At 41.8% G+C, this 17,173-nt stretch overlaps 2 protein-coding genes across 6 annotated transcripts in view; one reads left to right on the plus strand and one right to left on the minus strand.

Annotated features, from left to right (window-relative positions):
• LOC108043972 (trichoplein keratin filament-binding protein) overlaps window positions 1-15,027 on the plus strand; it is a 30,169-nt gene extending 15,142 nt beyond the window's left edge. Inside the window, exons 1-2 of one of the 2 annotated variants that reach the window (XM_017122809.2) lie at window positions 12,845-12,935; window positions 13,186-15,027. In XM_017122809.2, the coding sequence (XP_016978298.1) occupies window positions 13,215-14,723 (1,509 nt within the window). In that variant the 5' untranslated portion in view covers window positions 12,845-12,935; window positions 13,186-13,214 and the 3' untranslated portion in view covers window positions 14,724-15,027. Of the gene's footprint in view, window positions 1-12,844; window positions 12,936-13,185 lie in introns of those variants that run through there. The other variant, XM_017122810.2, reaches the window with a different exon arrangement.
• On the minus strand, window positions 947-9,179 carry LOC108043975 (peptidoglycan-recognition protein LB). Of its 4 annotated transcripts, none has more exons than XM_017122812.2 (3): window positions 9,037-9,179; window positions 1,711-2,079; window positions 947-1,388 (listed from the first exon to the last, which is right to left on the minus strand). In XM_017122812.2, exons 1-3 carry the CDS (start codon window positions 9,140-9,142, stop codon window positions 1,102-1,104), a joined length of 762 nt encoding a protein of 253 aa, XP_016978301.1. In that variant the 5' UTR covers window positions 9,143-9,179; the 3' UTR covers window positions 947-1,101. The 4 variants fall into 4 exon arrangements, with proteins under 4 accessions (XP_016978301.1, XP_016978302.1, XP_016978304.1 ...); XM_017122813.2 differs by lacking the exon at window positions 9,037-9,179 and adding an exon at window positions 6,160-6,670; XM_017122815.2 differs by lacking the exon at window positions 9,037-9,179 and adding an exon at window positions 2,616-2,724.
• Window positions 15,028-17,173: the final 2,146 nt, after the last annotated feature.

The following is a 17,173-nucleotide window of genomic DNA, read 5'->3' on the forward strand; positions in this document are numbered from 1 at the left end:
GCTTATCGATTGGACTAGGGATAGGCCAATTGGGGGTGCTTATTGAGTGGTTACTCATTGGTGTTAAATATTGGTGGTTAAGGGATAAGATAATGGGATATGTATATTCCTAAAGTTATTGCATATCTGAATTTACTATCTCTTAAAAGACTTTCTTTCTGACACAACACACAAATAAGATATATTCATTAAAATGCATACATGTTATATTTTGTGTAAAAAGTATTTTATATCTCAGCAAACTCAATCAAATAACTCCATCAAAGAAAAAATTGTATTTAAAGTGACTTTCACACCCACAATTTTTATTTAATTGCAATATACGTTATTAAAAGCATGTTTTAAATTTTTTTTTAAAGCTCTGCCTGAAAGCACGGAAGAAATATTTTTTGGCATTGTCAGTATCAGCCAAAAAGTATGCCAAATTAAACAGCCAATACTCCCACGGTCATAAAAACAAAAACATTTCTCTCTCGCAACAAATTGACATTTTCGATAGAGGACGCAGCTTTTTGCAAATTTTAATTATATATTTATCCACATCATAAAATTGGTGTCTTTTTCTAAAAAAAAAAATCATATGTTTGGGGGCTTTAAAAATCGGCTTAAAGTCGATTGCGTTCTGGTTTGAAATTTCAATATGCTACGTCCCCCGAGGCTTTATTAATTCATCTGTTGGTCCCAAAACCGTTTTTCCGCTTGTGAGGATTGGGGCTTATGAAAGCCAACCCCACCGCTCCGTCGACCCCCATGGTGAGCCAATGTCAAATGGTTGGAAAAAGCGACGATTGGCGGGGTCGTCGACATTCCTAGCACACGATGTCGACCAAAAACTTGTGCCATCGAAATCGAATTTGACACAAATTAATTGCTATTTGATTTGACAAGTGCGAATGTGGGGCGGTTGGCGAGTGTGTAGATACAAAGAGCAACTGTGGGTGCTATGTTTAAGTGTTATCATCTAGAAATTGCTTTATTTGTGAAATGTTCGAAGAGACATCTAATGAATACTGAATGAACTCCTTGGCGTTGTGCGGGGAGCCGAGCTCGTTGTGGCTTCTCTTAAACTGCTTTGCTGGGTATGAGGGTCCCAGGGCCTAACTAAACCTTGGGAGCAGCTGGCAGCGGGGTTTGGGGTGTCGATTGGGGCACCGCCTGGGGATGTGCGTGCGGTTCAACCGGGGCAGGAGTGCTGCCCTCTGTGGCGTTTAGTTGGGTGAAGTGCGGCCAGCCGGAGATCTCCGCGAACAGCCTGCCTCCAGGGCACTCGGTGTCACGCACCTGTTTGTGCCCCAGCAGCTTGTACGCGGGGTCAATGTAGCCCTTGAACACCCCGAAGGCGATCAGGTTTTTGGCCGCGTCCAGCATCTGCTTGGGCGGCAGTTCAGCTAAAATTAAGGGAAGGAGAAATAGGATGTTAATAAAGGGTTAAGGATAGAAACAGGATGCTAATTTGAATATTCCCGATATTCTTAATGTGGCTCCTTTAATCACTTCAAATTAAATTCATCTTGTGCTTAATGTCAAATGTTGTTTAACTGGTTAAGGTATTATTTTCCCTTTTATAGACTTTAAAATTAAAGAATTTAGATTTTCAGAGTCATTAAGAGTTAAGAGGATGAGATGGCGAGCTCTAACACATTATTTTCTTTATTGAAATTTCGGTTTACTTCAAGCTTCTTGCTAAACTTTCAACTTCAGTGTACTCACTTCTCCAATCTCCGATCAGCACGATGCCCACGCTCTTGTCATTGTACTTGGGTGCATGAGCTCCGATAACGTTGAATCCCCTTCCGGTGTAGATCATGCCATCGCCTCCGATTCCAAAGCTATAGCCGATGTCGTTCCATCCACGCTTCAGCTGGTGGAAGTCCTGCATGTCGCGCATGCTCTTCATGCAATCCGGAGTGTTAAAGCACGCGGCCGGCATATACGAGTGGTGGATGATCACGTATGGAGCGGGACCCTCGAAGTGCTCCACGGATTTGGGCAGGCGGGCGCCCCAGTCTGAGCGGGACAGAAGTCGAGCGGTGTCCACTCCATCGCCCAAATTAGCCGGATGCATGTGCTGGCTATAGCCTGAAAACAAAGATAAAGAGATTGGGTTAGTTGGCTTGTTAATTAGTTATAAATGTTAAACTTTTAAGACCTCTGGTATTTAATCAAATTTGAATCATTGTGGATAATAATGAATTTTAAAAAATCACACTATCTTCCTAATTTGGTTTTTGCTTTGTATTATAAAGCACTACCTTAAATGTAGTTAAAGAATTAAAGAATAGCTTTAAAGTTTCATATAAATTATTATGCTTCTATAGTCATATTTATTTTGGTCACAGAGAAACTTTATTTTCGATAATTGGTCCGGTACATCCCAAATAGAAAATTTGCTTTTTAAATTCTGCTTTGAGTGTGAACTTTTGTTTACATTTATTTTTGTGAATTCCTTTAACGTGGCGTAAACAAGTTCAATTTTAACTTTCGGCATGCGTTTATTTCTGGCACAAAAATACTTCCACTTCCAAGACAGTCAACATTTGTCGGTCTTAATTGAAAAGGGGGCGTGTGTAATTGGTAGCGTGTGGTCTGTGGTACTGCTACCGTACATCGCTCACATTCCATTGATAAATGATAGTCGGATATCCCACGCGGCGCTGCTGTCTGCGGATTTCTGCGCCGCTGGCTGCGGTTCCGACGACCCACGATTTTGCACTGACGCTCACCGACTCTGCGACTCCCCGATTCCACTGAAAATCCCCGTTACGAGCTGAAAACAAGTCGCCGATCGGCTCCGATTGGCAATAGCGATCGTCATCAGACGCCGCTGAGCGGGAATCAAATATGCTAAACTGCTGATGTGATAGGTGATTTTTATTTGATTTCATTTCCACATATGAATACGAGATTCCAGGGTGCAAACGAGGGGTATTAGTTGTTAAATGTGTAAACCCTTAAGAAAACAAAGTTATTCTGAACTGATTATGCTTCATATATATAAAATGTACATATACAATGTACATTTCCAAAATCGTTAAGAAATGTTTATCTCGATTATAAAATATAATTTTACCATGGAATACTTTAGCGGTTTTTTTTCTCACTGAGCCAATATTTTTACTTTTTAAAAATAAATATTTGCACCAAACGTCGGCCAAACATTTTATACTGTTTTTATTTTTTGCGCAATATTTTTCAATGCCTTTGGTAGTAAAAGTAAATATTTACATTGGCCACAGAAAAATGTAGGCTGTGTTTACAGGGAAAACATTATGGATTTCCACTTGCAGATTATCTTCAGATAAATGTATCTATTTCAGTAGGGCATTCTCAAATCGTTATGGCTTGCACTATGTCATCATGACTCAGCTTAAAGCGCTCAATGCGAAATGCTTAAAAGCCAAATGGCAGAGGAAGCCGAGTCGCAACAGGTGCTACGGGTCGGGTATCATCTATCATTGGCGTGAGCGCTTGGCCGTTGACACTGCGGGCCGGAGAAAAGGCCGAGCTTAGTTCCGTTTGGCCCTGGTTCCCCTCCGTGAGTCATAAATGCAAATTCAGACTCCAATCCGAAAACTATTTCATTCAAATTTTGCTTTATGCATGTCTTTGGAGTTGGCAAACATTAAAGCCAATGATGGGTGGGCAATTTTCGGGGCCTGCAGTCAACGCCTTGGTTTGTTTGCCGTCGCCTGCCAAAACTTCGTGCCACTTCTACAGCGGCAGTACGCCCCCAGCATTTATATGCATACGGAAACTTAGACGGGGAAGTGGGCGAATGGAAAAGCCGGAAAAACGGGCGGCGGAAACAAGAGACGCAGCACTTGACTAAGTTAATGGCAGCAGTTTCTAATTAAAATTTACGAAGAGCGAAAGTTGTGTGGGCGAACAGACGGGGTCAACAAAATAGCACTGCCACTTCAAACATAAGGATAATTCAAATTGGTATTTTACTGAAGGGAACTTACAAATTTGTTACATCGTATATTTCACATTATTCAGAAAATACATTGCTTTGCCAAGCCATGTTTTAAAAATATCTCATAAAGTTTATGAACAGAAAAAAAGTAGAAATATTTGGTTTAAATATTTAATATTCAAAGAAGCCGTTGTATGGTTGACGGGTTTTTAACACCCAAAAATAGCCGAAACTGTTAGTGAGTTTAAGTGTTAAAATATAGTTTAAATAAAAAATTAATTTAAAGGAAATAGTGTTTTTGTAATGATTTTATAAAACTCTGTATGTCAAATATCAAGTGCCATTACTTTGTTCCCATTTGTTTTTGATGTCGCGCCCGCAGTTCGGCACCTATACGGAATCCAGGATCCTGGACTTCATCGGCGGCACGTGCTTGAATAATAAACAGAGCAGGAAAGGAGCAGGAGCAGGAGGTGGTGTAATGTGAGGGAACTGCCAAATCGGTGGCTGTTTAATTTATGCTGTTTTAGTTTTTAGTGTGTGTAACATGTTAATTACATTTATATTTACAGCCGAGTACGGAGAGCTCAAAATCACCCCGCTCCGCTAATTGTTCTCCTAATTGCGCGGCCTAATAAAGTAAACATTAAAACCCGTCGGCCTAATCAATGTTGCAAACTTTGTGGCACTCGTTCGCGCACAAACCCCTAAATTCACACCCTTCATTGGCGAAACTATCGCCTCACTTTAGCTTTCACCTGCACTCCGCACACTTCGTTACAAAAAGCAATTTCGCAGGAGGAGGAGCAAAGTTCTTTGATAATTTTCGATTAATCCCACTGCCGTTTTACGGGGCCCGCTGCTCTGCTGATTAAATTCTCGCATAATTGAAGTATTTAAATTACCAGCGAATAATTAGAGTGGCAAAAATACACACATACACCGAGCGGTGGAGTGGTCCCTTAGGTAATTGTTTGTTTTTAATCAGGCAAAGCACATAATAGAGACATTTCAATATTATTATGTTGACGATGGCGAAGAGCCAGTCAGTCTGCCATTAAACAAATATCCGCACAGCAATACATTGTTTCAGGGGAATGTGCGAAATTAAGTCACGCTCGATTACAACAAAAATTAAAAAGCAACTGGCAAAAAAATGTCCAATACCCGTACAACGGGAAAACAAAAAAGTACCCGGAGCAAACAAACGGAAAAAAAACACAATAAAATCAGCAGAAATGAGCTATAAAGCAATAAAACTAAAAAAGAAAGCGAACGTTCTAGGTCAAAAAACCGATGGTCAAATTCCCTTTGCTTAATTATTTGACTTTTATTTTACTAAACTATTTTTATATCGATGTCACTTCATTTTCAATGTTTTTAACCACACGATGTTTTATTTACATGTGTTCAAAACCAAGTTTGAATCATCAGAAAAATATACTGTTAACCAATTAAAGTTAATTGCCCCGGCCGGCGAATTGTGGCTTTAGTTGTGATTAATTATCTGTTTTTACTGATTTATAAATTTAATTGTTACACAAGTTATTCTCAAGAGTCGATAATGAAATTGGCAATATTTTAATATTGGATTGTGAATGGGCTTGTGTGGATTTAAGTTGTTATTATTATATTATTCTGTGCCACAAACAAATATCTGCATTTACCTTCAAAAATTAACATGTTACGTGGTTGTTTTTCTTTCACATGAACGATAGGAATATTTTAAATTTGTTTAATTTCAAATTACCAAAATGTTTATGCAAATTAAGTTTTACTTGAGCTTTTTATTCAATAACAAAATGACCCCTCATGTGATATTAAGTTTCATTGATATTTTCAGTTGAGAATGAGAAAGCTGTTTCCTTATCTCTTTTGCTTTTTAAACCGGAGAACTTTATAAGCGACTCTTCGCCGCGGTTAGGGTGTGAGTATAATTATGAATATTAAAATCAAAAACCATTTCACTCTCTCGCTGGCTGTCAGGTCGTAAATGACAATTTTGTTAAATGTCAGTAATTAATTGAAACAAAAAATCACATATCTGACAGCTTGCAAATTGTGCATATATTATATAGAGCTCGATGCATATATTAGTGTCAGGCTATCAGTGCTCAGCTGACGCTGATTGCAGGTGATGGGCGCGCAGAAATTAAAAACCGCGATAAGGCGTGTGCTATCTATCAGAGGCACATTCCCAGGGGCTTGTCGATAAGAAGGCCTCTCTAACACTCGCCACTTACCCATCATTGATAGCAGAACTAATCCCAGTGCTGTCATGTTGCTGTTTTTTGCTGAAGTTGCTGCTGTGATGTTGCTGTTGCTGTTGCTGCTGTTCTGTTGATGTTGCGCTTGTTTTGCTGGCTTTTTGCTACTTAGGAACTTGTGTGCGCGTACAAAATGAGACTTTGATTTAGGAACTTTTGTGTCGATTGCTGCTCGCTGTTACTTGATTGTTGTATTATTCTTGTTGCTTGTTTGTTTGGTTGTTTGTTTCGTGATGTGTTTGTTTGTCGGCTGCTACCGGTTGTTGTGGCAAGAGTTGTGCAAAATTTCGACAGTGTGTGAAGGTCAGACTTTGGTTTAACAGCGCTCACATAGCGGCCTTATGCTCCGTATCACAATCGCGAATGTTGGCCAGCATAAGGGCGGGCCTGAGTTTTGTAGAAAAATTCACACCGAATTCGCACCGCCGCTGCTGGCGTTGCTGTCGCTGCTGGCGTTGCTATTGCTGCTGGCGTTGCTGTTGCTGCTGCTGCCGTAGGAGCAATGCTAAACAAATGGTTAATCGCATGGAACTTATGGCCCGATCGCTCTCACCGCTCGCCACTCGCTCTTTGATTTTGAATTAGCGACCGGTACCGCTCTCGGAGTAAGCTTTTTTGGTTTGCTGCCGCTGCCTCAGTCAACGTCGCTGCTTTGAGTACCGCCGCTGCCTCAGTTGGCGTCGCTGCCTTGGCTACCGCCGCTGCTTCAGTCGGCGTTGCTGAATTTGATAAAGTTGTTATCAGCCGCACAATTGCGCTAAGGTCAGGCTGTGGTCTTTAGGGAAATTTAATACGGCGATCTAGCGATCGGCTGGCGGTGAATTACCCATGCCTTTGCGAATTCATTGGCCCCATTCAACCGCATTTCACCTCTTCCGATCGGCGGTACTTTTTCCCATTCGAAGGGTTCTTTTTTGAGCACTGCTGTTACGAGGCCATCACACGTGTCAGCGTGAATCGGCATTCATATAAATATTGATATAGATATGGGTACATGGAGAGAAAAATTGCATTTGCCAAACCCTATAGAATATTTATTTCTTTAAGTTCAAAGGTTTTCCGTTAAAACTGTATTAATAATTATGGGAGTCTCGTTTCTTAAACTGGTTTTTCGAATTCAAAATACTAAAATCAAACACATTTTTGAAAATTCCACCTTTCCGCATTCATATATAGATAATTATTTTAAATTGGCAATTTTCTCTTCGTGCACAAAATGAGTATACTTTAACCTATCACTCTGATATGCAATTAGGGTTAATCATTGAAAACGTTGCCTAGGCTGTAGGGCAAAATTCACGCCTCGCAATCACAACTTCCGACGAGGGCTGTAGTGATTAACAACTATGACAGTTTTGGTTTATGACAAATAGAAAACCGCGATGCGGATCGCTGATCATTGGAATTGGGGTGGCACTCCATATATTCAAGCAGTTCAATATCGGTCAGTCTTGAAGGTTGGTCGCTGATAAGGGCTCTCTATAGAACCCATAAATTTGACGAGGGGAACTTCGTTGACAATCTCTTCAAACTATAGTTGTGTAAACAATTGTTAGCGGGTAAGTCCGCGATTACCCAGCTGCAGACTGTTTTTAGCATTTAACAATGCCTGAGGTTAAGATATTTTGAATCTGTCTATAGCGATTATTTAATGTCACTCTGTCAAAGTTTCTCGGGAAAAATATCGCTCCCAATCTATGACTCATCCATTGTCTTTTACCATCTCTTTCAAAATTGGTTATATTCAATTTTTTAAGACACTGCTGGGTTTTTACTCTTCTTTCTATCTTCTGATTTGATGAATTAATGACCCGATTCAATAGCTTGAGCTTGCAGCTGGCCATATCTATAGTTCAGGCTCAAAAGTTTAAGTGCCATTAACAGCATTTTAGATATTTTGGCGACAACATAATTAACATACCATTTTGGAATATTAAAACTAATCTATCTTTCTAATTTTAGACTTAAAACCGTTTGTGTTAATATTTAGTATTTATAAAAAATGTGTTATGGTTAATATATATTTTTCCAAAGCGTTAAATAAGTTATAAAACAACCTTCTGTAATTTATTTTATTTAAAATTATCAAAATGTCCTTTTTCTGAATAATCTTTTACTGTGGAAGTCATCTTAAAGAGTCTTATTCATAATATCTGTTATCATGAATATTAAATAAACAAATCTAATCTTTTAAAATGTTAATATTTTTATAATATAATCGAGGTTTTGTATTTTCTATATTCAAAACCGTGACTTTAACTGTGACAGCATCTCCGGCACTCGGCGTTCTCTGTGCCATTTGCTTTCTTTGACCACCGCCACCGGACATACTCTTTTTAATTTGTGTTCGTGTGATTTAATTTTTTTTTTGGTCGGGGATGCCCCTTTGTTTTGGGGGAAGCCCGCTGCAAATGTGTCTGGTATTAAATTGCTTTAGTCGGAGTGCCGAGATCGGATGGATAGACAAATTAACAGCATTTTATTTTCCGTCGTCGATTTATGGCGAACAAACACATTTCATCTTCATCTCGATCTTAATCTAAATTTGTTTTTTTTTTTTGTATCCGCGGGAGAGTGTGCACACAGGTTTTTTCGATTCGAAAATTTAGGGGGAGCACCGCCAGATGCGTTCTGGCGCCTCGGCCAAAAGAAGTCCAAATCACCGGACTCATTTTCTCAACCTCTGCTGCTTTATATTATTTGTTGTTTATACTTGCGCCAAGGTAAACACGCAGACCACATCCCCTGCCCTAGAACTCAATATTTATTACACTTCAAAAAGGGGAAATTTCTCAAACGCTCTTGGAAATTGTTGAATTGTTTTAGCAGCAAAATAGTTGTGGCGGTACTTACCACAACTTGTGGCCAGCTGTTGTTGCTCAAAATGCTCCGAATCCGTGAGGATTTCTGGGGGTTTTGTGGAGGAACTGCAGACGGATCCAGACGCTTTGTCGCCCATGTTGCGTGCCAATGTCTTTGAAGCTAACTGAACTGAAGTCCGAACCCATCGAACAGAACTCAAGTAATTCGGTCTGCTGGCAACAGGTGCCTTTGATTAGGTCTTGTAATCTCGAGTTGCTCTTCCTTTTTTCGGTGGTTGTGAGAGGTCCGCCACTTAGAACTTCCAATGGACGCACAGACCACTTGGGTAAAACAAAAGAATATGTACCAGCTTTTAACTTTCAGTTTTTTTTTTATTTTTAAGTGCAAAAAATTTGTTTTATCCCATTGTTTTGAGTAAACGTAATGTTCACGCCCCACACATGGATATAACACAAATTAAAGATATATTTACGATCACGGGTGTGTGATTCAGATAACCAAACAGAAAAAAATTGTTTATAAAATGTCGGATGATTTTTCATTCAAATTTGTTTGTATTTTTAAAAGTAGCTGTAAGATAAATGTTAAGAAAAATGATGATTGAACTTAAATAAATAGATAAGTAAGGAAAATTTCATTTATCTATTATCTTCAAGTTCATTTCCTTTTCCTTTGGAGCTACCTTTTCGTGTCATATAGCGTTTAATAAAATTTTTCAAACGTTTTTATTTTTATATTTTTGTAAACATATTTGAGCAAATTATTGTTATTCAAATTTGTTTTGTATGACAGATTATTAAGCAAGTAAAATGTGATAAAAAACAAGTAAAGTGAGTTCCTGGAGTGGTTTTTATTATCTTTGTGGATCCCCGAGCATTTCAGGAATCAAGTCGCCCGGTTAGAGCATTGCCCGTTCGACTTTGGTTGGCTAATAATGCTGACCATTGTGTTCATAATTTACCATTCGACGGGCTACCCGCTAATCGCACATCTTATCAGGGTATTAAGTGCCGCTCACTAACTACGCCTTGGCACGCTCTCGCGATGAAAAATGCTGAGGGGGCAAAAATCACACGCAAAATCACAGGCCTTCTTTCATTCACCTCCCCCCCTCCTTCAGCCCGGGGTATTCACCGAGGTAAACATTATCGGGCCAGAAGCTTTACACTCTCGCACATTAGACAAACAAACGGGTGTCTCTGCGGCTGTGTGTATTACAATTAACAAAAGTAATTGCACTCGCTGGGGATTCCCCGGGGCCTCAATGAAAACTCTTTGATGGGTAAGCCATGCAAGAGTCTATCTACACAGCAAACAAAATGGAATAATTTCAGTTGGATACTATGGTTCGGCCATATCAGTTTTCCATATTTCACACTATCGGAAATCGTTATGAATTGGTCCCAAGTCAAGTGAGTATCAGGCAATAATGTGAAGTGGTAATTTATTGATATGAAACCAAGGGCTGGTTTTTCAATGCCTGATGAAAGACAAGTACCATAGTAGATAGTGGGGGGTTTTTAATTTAAAATTGGTTAATCGCACATTGAAAAAACCGACTATTGTTTTATAATCTGCAGTAATTGTTAAATTCATTCAACTGAATTCCTCTGTGTCAAAATGCATACTTATATTAACAATACTGTTTAATTTGGTAGCAAATTAATTGTATTTTTAGTAAGTTGAACATATTCTATGTTATTTATATACAAGAGAACAGTCAATAATAATATTTACAATAACAGTAATTATAAATTTAAAGTTTATTGCTGTATTTTGTATACATTTTTGTATACATTCTTCATGTATTTAGCTTGATGTTGAATAATTTTCAAAGGAGTAAATTTGGGAAAGAAACTACTTTTAGCTATGAATTATAAGATATATTTTGCAAAATGTTGTCTGTATGGAGTAACGGACTGTTTGAAATGTTTATAATCAACTAATATTACAGTTGTTAAACTTTTTAGTTTGCCTGCTTCTTTTTTTTCCTCCGTGCATTTATTTAGATATAACAGCACCACCAATTGAAATATTCGGCTGGCGAACAATTCATCAGATGTCGCCATATCATTGTCTGTACTGATTAGTTACGCCTTGCTGGTTGGCAGGGAGATTCCCCTGAAATTGGGGGCATGCGGGATGCCAGGCAGGGGAAGAGCAGGCACAGGGTACTGGTATCCTTGTAGCGGCACGCACATGCCATATATTAGGGCGCATAAAATGACAAACGACTCGCGAGGCGCGTAAATTGAAAACGCGCTGAGCCTGTGCGAGATTGCCTGCGGAAAAGGATGGGATGGGTGGGGGGGCTTCCAAACGGGGAGGGAAATTGGGTGAAGGGGAGTATGGATTTCGGCGACTTTTTGGCTGTTTGTTATTGCTGCCTGAGCTGTCTCACTCTCTTGCTGGCTGTCGGCCAAAACTTTGCCAAAGTATTCAAATTAAAATTTCAATTAAGGAAGTGAATTTGTGTGTGCCGAAAGTGTATTAAGTCTATATAGCGGTGGCATCTTGGCATTTCACTGCTGCTGTATTCCACGTGTGCCTCGCCCGCCACGCCCTCCACGCCCCCACAGCCGCCCACTTAGATATGCCACAAAAGGAGGCTAAAGCCAAACCGATCCCGCCCATCTGTAGCATTCCGCCCACAAACAGCTTCGTCGCCTGTTGTTTGATTTATTGCCAAAGTTTGTCGTCTGTCATATGACATAAGGAGTACTTTGTTGGAATATTTTACATTTTACGCGCACCCACAACCCCCTCCCACACCCCCCGCCCCCTCAACACGCACCTTGCTCGCTGACATTTTCCATTGAATTCGGAATGAGAACGAAAGAGGCTTTGATCGGGCTCTGTGGGCATTATTAATAATGCAATCAATTTGTAAACAATTTGGCATATATCAATGCGCTTCGTGCTGCCCATAAATCTTTGGGAAATTAGCTCAGTAACTCCCGCCCTTCCTGCCATGAAATTCGGCACTTAAAAATATTAAAAGCTAGTGTTTTGAAAAAAATATGATGTATGCCTTGATAATGTTTTAAGACGATTTAAGCTCTATGATGTTTCTTTTATTTATGACTCACATGTTAGTTTCGTGATAAAAGACAGTAGTTTTATCACGAAACTAACACTTATTTCTCCGGCAGAACTTTAATTTAATCAAGCGTATTTACACTAATTTACAACATAACATTTATGATGATTATAAACCAATGAACACAAGAAATTCCTCAGATAACATTGTTAATTTAGCATGGGATTTTTATGCTTGGCTAATCTCAAATTGGAATCATTGTGGGCAAAGAGTCATCAATTTTTAAATTGTTATTTATCCCTTTCTATACCGTTGGGATTTAACCAAGTGTATTTTTTTGCGAGTGTGGTCATTTGCATGCCGGCCCCCCTGACAGATTGCTGGGGCGCCCCTTTGATGGATTGGCGGCTGGTTCTGGCCTGGAAATGTTCCGGGGGCAGGGTCATGGCAACGTAGCGATGGCTAGTTGGGAGTGTGGACAGGGTCCGCCTCCGACAGATTTTTGCCATATTTCTGCGTTTTGGCTGCTCCAGTGGCTGCTGCTGCTGTTGCTGCCGCTTTGGCAGTTAGTGACAGCTGCGGTGATGGCTGCAGTTTTGTGGAGGGGAGCAAAAAATAACCAAAAATGGAGAGCCGGGCAAACCATAACGCTTGTCCGGTTGGCAGCCATGCATTTCCTAAAAGCAGGATGAGAACTAGGTTTCGGGCCTTTGACTTGCCAAAGAATGAAATTCGTTCGGTGATGCTTGCCCAAGTTTTCAAAATTCAATGGTCAGAGTAGGCAGTACACAAAAGACAGTCAACAGAAAAAGGAAATGCCACTCGTACAGTAAACTTTCAGCACTCAGATCTCTGTATCTCCGGCTTGGCATATATCTGCTGAACAGAGGTAAGTTCAGAGTTGAATCTCCTCCAGCTAATTGAATGAAGCCACCCCATGAAGTCCAGCTGAGATTCTTCCCTTGCGGAAGAGATATTGCAAATGGAAGTTCCCACACCCTGCTTTTGTTCCATTTTCCTTGGCTTGCCTTGGCCCCAATTTAAAAGTTTATGAACTTGTCAGCCAACTGGCGCCTCCACTCAGACTCACACCCCTCTACATCCCTTCGTCTCCTTTTTTTTTGTGTCTGTTTTCGCAGGAGGAAGGAGGAGGACCCAAGGACCAGGGATGTCGGGACGCCTTAACCAGCAGCACGCGGCGTATGCGCAACGCATGGAGCAGGAGAACAACCGGGTGCAGGCCACACAGGCTGTGAACAGCTACTACAGCCACTGGGGCAAGGTGACCTCGCGCTTCGAGAACTGGACCAACAAGGAGTACTACGAGAAGGCCGACCAGCAGCTTCAATCCCGCCGCGTCCAGCAGGAGAAGCAGGTGGTCCTCAGCGAACGACAGGCGAGGCTTCGCCAGCTTCTGACCTCCGAGAGCGAGGCCTACGACAGCGAAATGGAGCGCCGTCGCCGGCCGCGAGAACCCGGCGGTGGTGACCTCCAGATGCTGGGACGGGTCAACCAATCGCTCAAGGAGCAGGAGCAATTGCGCCGCAAACTCGAAATGGAGGCCAAGCTGTATGGTCGCTGGCGTCATGGCGTCGACGACGAGAAGCTGCTCTACCAATCCAAATCGGACAACGAGGTGTTGGCCAAGCTCAACTGGCTGGACCGCCAGATAGAGAATCAGCAGCAGCGCGAGGAGCAACAGGCCCTGGCCGCCGAGAGGCAGCTGCTCCTCCAGCAGGAGATCAGTCGCACGGAACAGGCGCAAAAGGAGCGTCAGCAGATCCGGGAGCAGGAGCTGCGCGAGCTGCGTGCACTGCAGGAATCCCACATGTCGGAGTTGAGGCTGCGGCAGCAAGAGGCGGACAAGCTGAAGGAGGAGGAGCAGCACTTCCAGCTCTTCCTAGGGGAACTCGATAAGGAGCGGGAGCTTCTCGAGGAGAGCAGTGCACTCGTGCTCAAGCGAGTCGACTCCGGACATGCCTTCAACCTCAAGAAGATCAAGGTGTTCATCCGCCAGCGCAGTGAGGCTAGTCGCAAGCAGATTTCTCTGTGCGTCAACATGCTGCAGCGCATGGCCAAGTACGTGGTCAAGGCGGAGGAGCTGAAGACACTGCTGGATAAGTACCGCTCGCAGCTGGAGAATGAGGAACATGCCTGCGCCCAGATCGAGACCATGTACGAGTCGGAGGCCAAGTACAATCTGAAGCGCTGCGAGGAGAACTGGCGGGAACAGCACCTTCAGCGATACGGCGAGCTGAGCAAGCTAATCGACCAGGAGAAGGATTGCCTCGGCGGCTTGCTGCAGGAGAACGTCAGCCAGCAGCAGGCTTTGGTGGAGCTGAGGAGCCAGCATCTGACCGGGATTGAGCAGGCCAACAAGCAGCTGGAACAGCTCAGCCAGGAGCAGGCTGAAATGACTGTACCATCGGTAACCAATCTTAGAGAGGTGGCATCAGAGGCTTCTGTTTCGGGCATCTCTGCCCCGGCGGATGACGAGCTCCCGCCCAAGGTCAGCGACTCCTTCTCTAATCTCAACCTGGACGTGTGGCAGGATTTGCCTCCGGCTCGTGGAGAAGACGACTTGCAACGTGTCAACAAATCTCGCTCCCTTAATGTGGTCACCTCACAGACAGCTGCTCCTCCGAAGTTCGCCCGCAAACGTGTGGCCTGGACCTAACATTACAATCTTAAATCGTCGTCGTTCCAGCTTAAATTTGAATTGTATTACTAGACATATTGGTAGTTGCATAGCCGTAGTTGTAACCCACTTTGTGTTAAACCTCACACAGTCCACACACATCCTACTCCACTTCCAAGCACACCTCACTCCACTCCCAAACGCATCCCACTCCACTCCAGCGCATTATTGCACCCCGATGAAACCACTCAAACACCACTTTGTGCACTTGTAGTTGATAAGGCTGATAGATAGGCTCTCCCCCGGAGGTGGGGCAATAAATCACTCAATTTGTGGACCAGCAGGAAGTGCGTCCTTAATTATTGTCAAGTGAAAGGCGGGACCAGTATCGGATCAGCCAGTCAGTGGTTGAAGCGTTACAAACACTGTAAATAATACATACCTGGTAAGTATTAATTCGATCGGCTTGAAACGATTTGGTTCATGTTCCAAAAGTCCATCAGCCATGTTATGTCAAAGTTCCAAGCTGGCAATTGAAACACAATTGTGTGATGAACTTGTCAAGTCCAAAGTGTTGGGATTTCGCATGGTTGAGTTACGACAGACTCAATTCCCTTGCATCAGATGCGATTTGCATTTAATCGAAATTAATATTTGTACCTTTTGGCAAATCCCTGGACAGTTTCCAGTGACAAGGATCTGGAGCAGCGGATGTCGGAGTTATAATGCTACATACACATACGCTAAAATAGGCATTATTTAATGCATGTTATTCATCATCCATTTGAATAGATTGCCACGCCACTCCCACAATTCCCATTCCCTTAGCCGTAAGCTGCTCCTAATGGCCAAAATGCTTGCAAATGATGATGAATACGTTTCAATTACTCCACTCAAACTCTCCATCATCAGAATCAGAATCAGAATCGGGAGCAGAAATATTATTTTGTGGGCCAGCGGGGGTACAATATTTTCCGATATCATTTGATTGCTACCTAACCAGGTTTCCAAGACGAGTGAAGGCAAAGCTGAAAGGTCGTTCCATTCAGTGCACATTTATGAAGTACTGGAAAACATTATCGGCAATTATTTTGGCCAGATTTGAGTCATAGGAAATGAAGCATTGCAGTCGATTTAGTGGTAATAAAGGAAACTTGCAACCAGATATGCATGCGCTCGATGAAGCCACATGTAAAGAGGTATGCATGCGCACATATAGCAAAATATGCCAAGCGCATCGCAGCGCCTTTGATTAAATTTCTTTGAGTGTTTGGGGCACAAAATGCAATTTCATTTGCACTAATGGCTGACGTCGCTGCCTCTGTCGCTGCCGCTGCCTCGGTCGACGTCTCCGCCGGCAGAACTTCCGCTGTCAGCAACAATGCAGCGGCGCAGCAGAGGAAAACTGGGCGAAAAACTGCAAAGGAGAGCGAAAAAACAACAAAACGAGCGAAAAAAAAAAAGATTGTTAAATTGAATTAAAACCAACAGCGCAGGGGGGAGGCACTGGGTGGTCGGCAGTGGGTGGTGGTGGGTGGTGGTATTTTGGCTGCCAGCGGCGGCCAAGTGGAAGGTACATCATGATGAGAAGAATTGCATGCCGCTGCGAAGCACCAACGAAAACCCTTTTCGCTCCCAACCCTCCACCGGCATCCGTCTTTAATGGTGTTACTGCAACGGCAGGCTGCCATTACCAACTCTTGGGGCCATCTGCACAAGGTTTGTTCAAGCAATAAACGGAATTTGAAGGCTTGTTCAGCTGCACCACCGCCCACTCGAGCACCCACCACCAACCACCCTCCCCCTCTCTTATTGGTTCCACAAAAGATTACAATGTTTGCCGGGCGGAAAAAGAAAACGGAAGCTGAAACTATTATTTTTTGCAGGCTCTAAAAATCATAGTAGCAAAGTTCAACATTCAATTGTTATACATTTGCTGCAATTACTTTAAAATTTGTGAAAAGAAGTAATCAATCTGACTTCATGAATTCGACTTTTAAATGTTCTTGCAGTTATTATCAAAATAACGGCAATCGTTCCTATACAAATCAGTGTTTAAAAGTAGTCTAAACATACTAGTACTATCAAAATCGAATATGTTTTGACTTTTATTTTCTTAACGTTTTATTCTTGAAACTCAATTAAGTGGATATTGCACACTACTAACCGAATTTGTATAACCCTCTGCAAGTGAATTGAAAAACATTTAATGAGCATAAAAGAGTTAATTCTGCATGTAATTAATAATTAAAAACAGATAACGTTAATTCAAACTTGTGCAATATTAATGCGCTTGTTATTCCAACGCCACTTGTACTACTTAAATGTTTCGTATTTAATTAAAAGAAAGGAATGTTTATTAAATTTTACTACTTACATAAAATAACATAATTACCTCCATTGTTGTATTGGAAATTAAGGGCTCATCAAAAATTAAATGTCATAAATAAAATAAAAACGAATAAAACATAATTTTAATCAAAAAAATT

This window comes from Drosophila rhopaloa, unplaced genomic scaffold (genome assembly GCF_018152115.1).
Source record: "Drosophila rhopaloa isolate 14029-0021.01 unplaced genomic scaffold, ASM1815211v1 contig_178, whole genome shotgun sequence".
Taxonomy (NCBI): domain Eukaryota; kingdom Metazoa; phylum Arthropoda; class Insecta; order Diptera; family Drosophilidae; genus Drosophila; species Drosophila rhopaloa.

Bases quoted from the DNA above. Each gene is read 5' to 3' on its own strand.
- LOC108043975 (XM_017122812.2), bottom strand. From the start codon at position 9,142: ATGGGCGACAAAGCGTCTGGATCCGTCTGCAGTTCCTCCACAAAACCC. The intron at 2,080-9,036 runs GTAAGTACCGCC...CTTTGTTTTCAG, and splicing joins ACAGCTGGCCACAAGTTGTG to GCTATAGCCAGCACATGCAT. The intron at 1,389-1,710 runs GTGAGTACACTG...CCTTAATTTTAG, and splicing joins GCTGATCGGAGATTGGAGAA to CTGAACTGCCGCCCAAGCAG.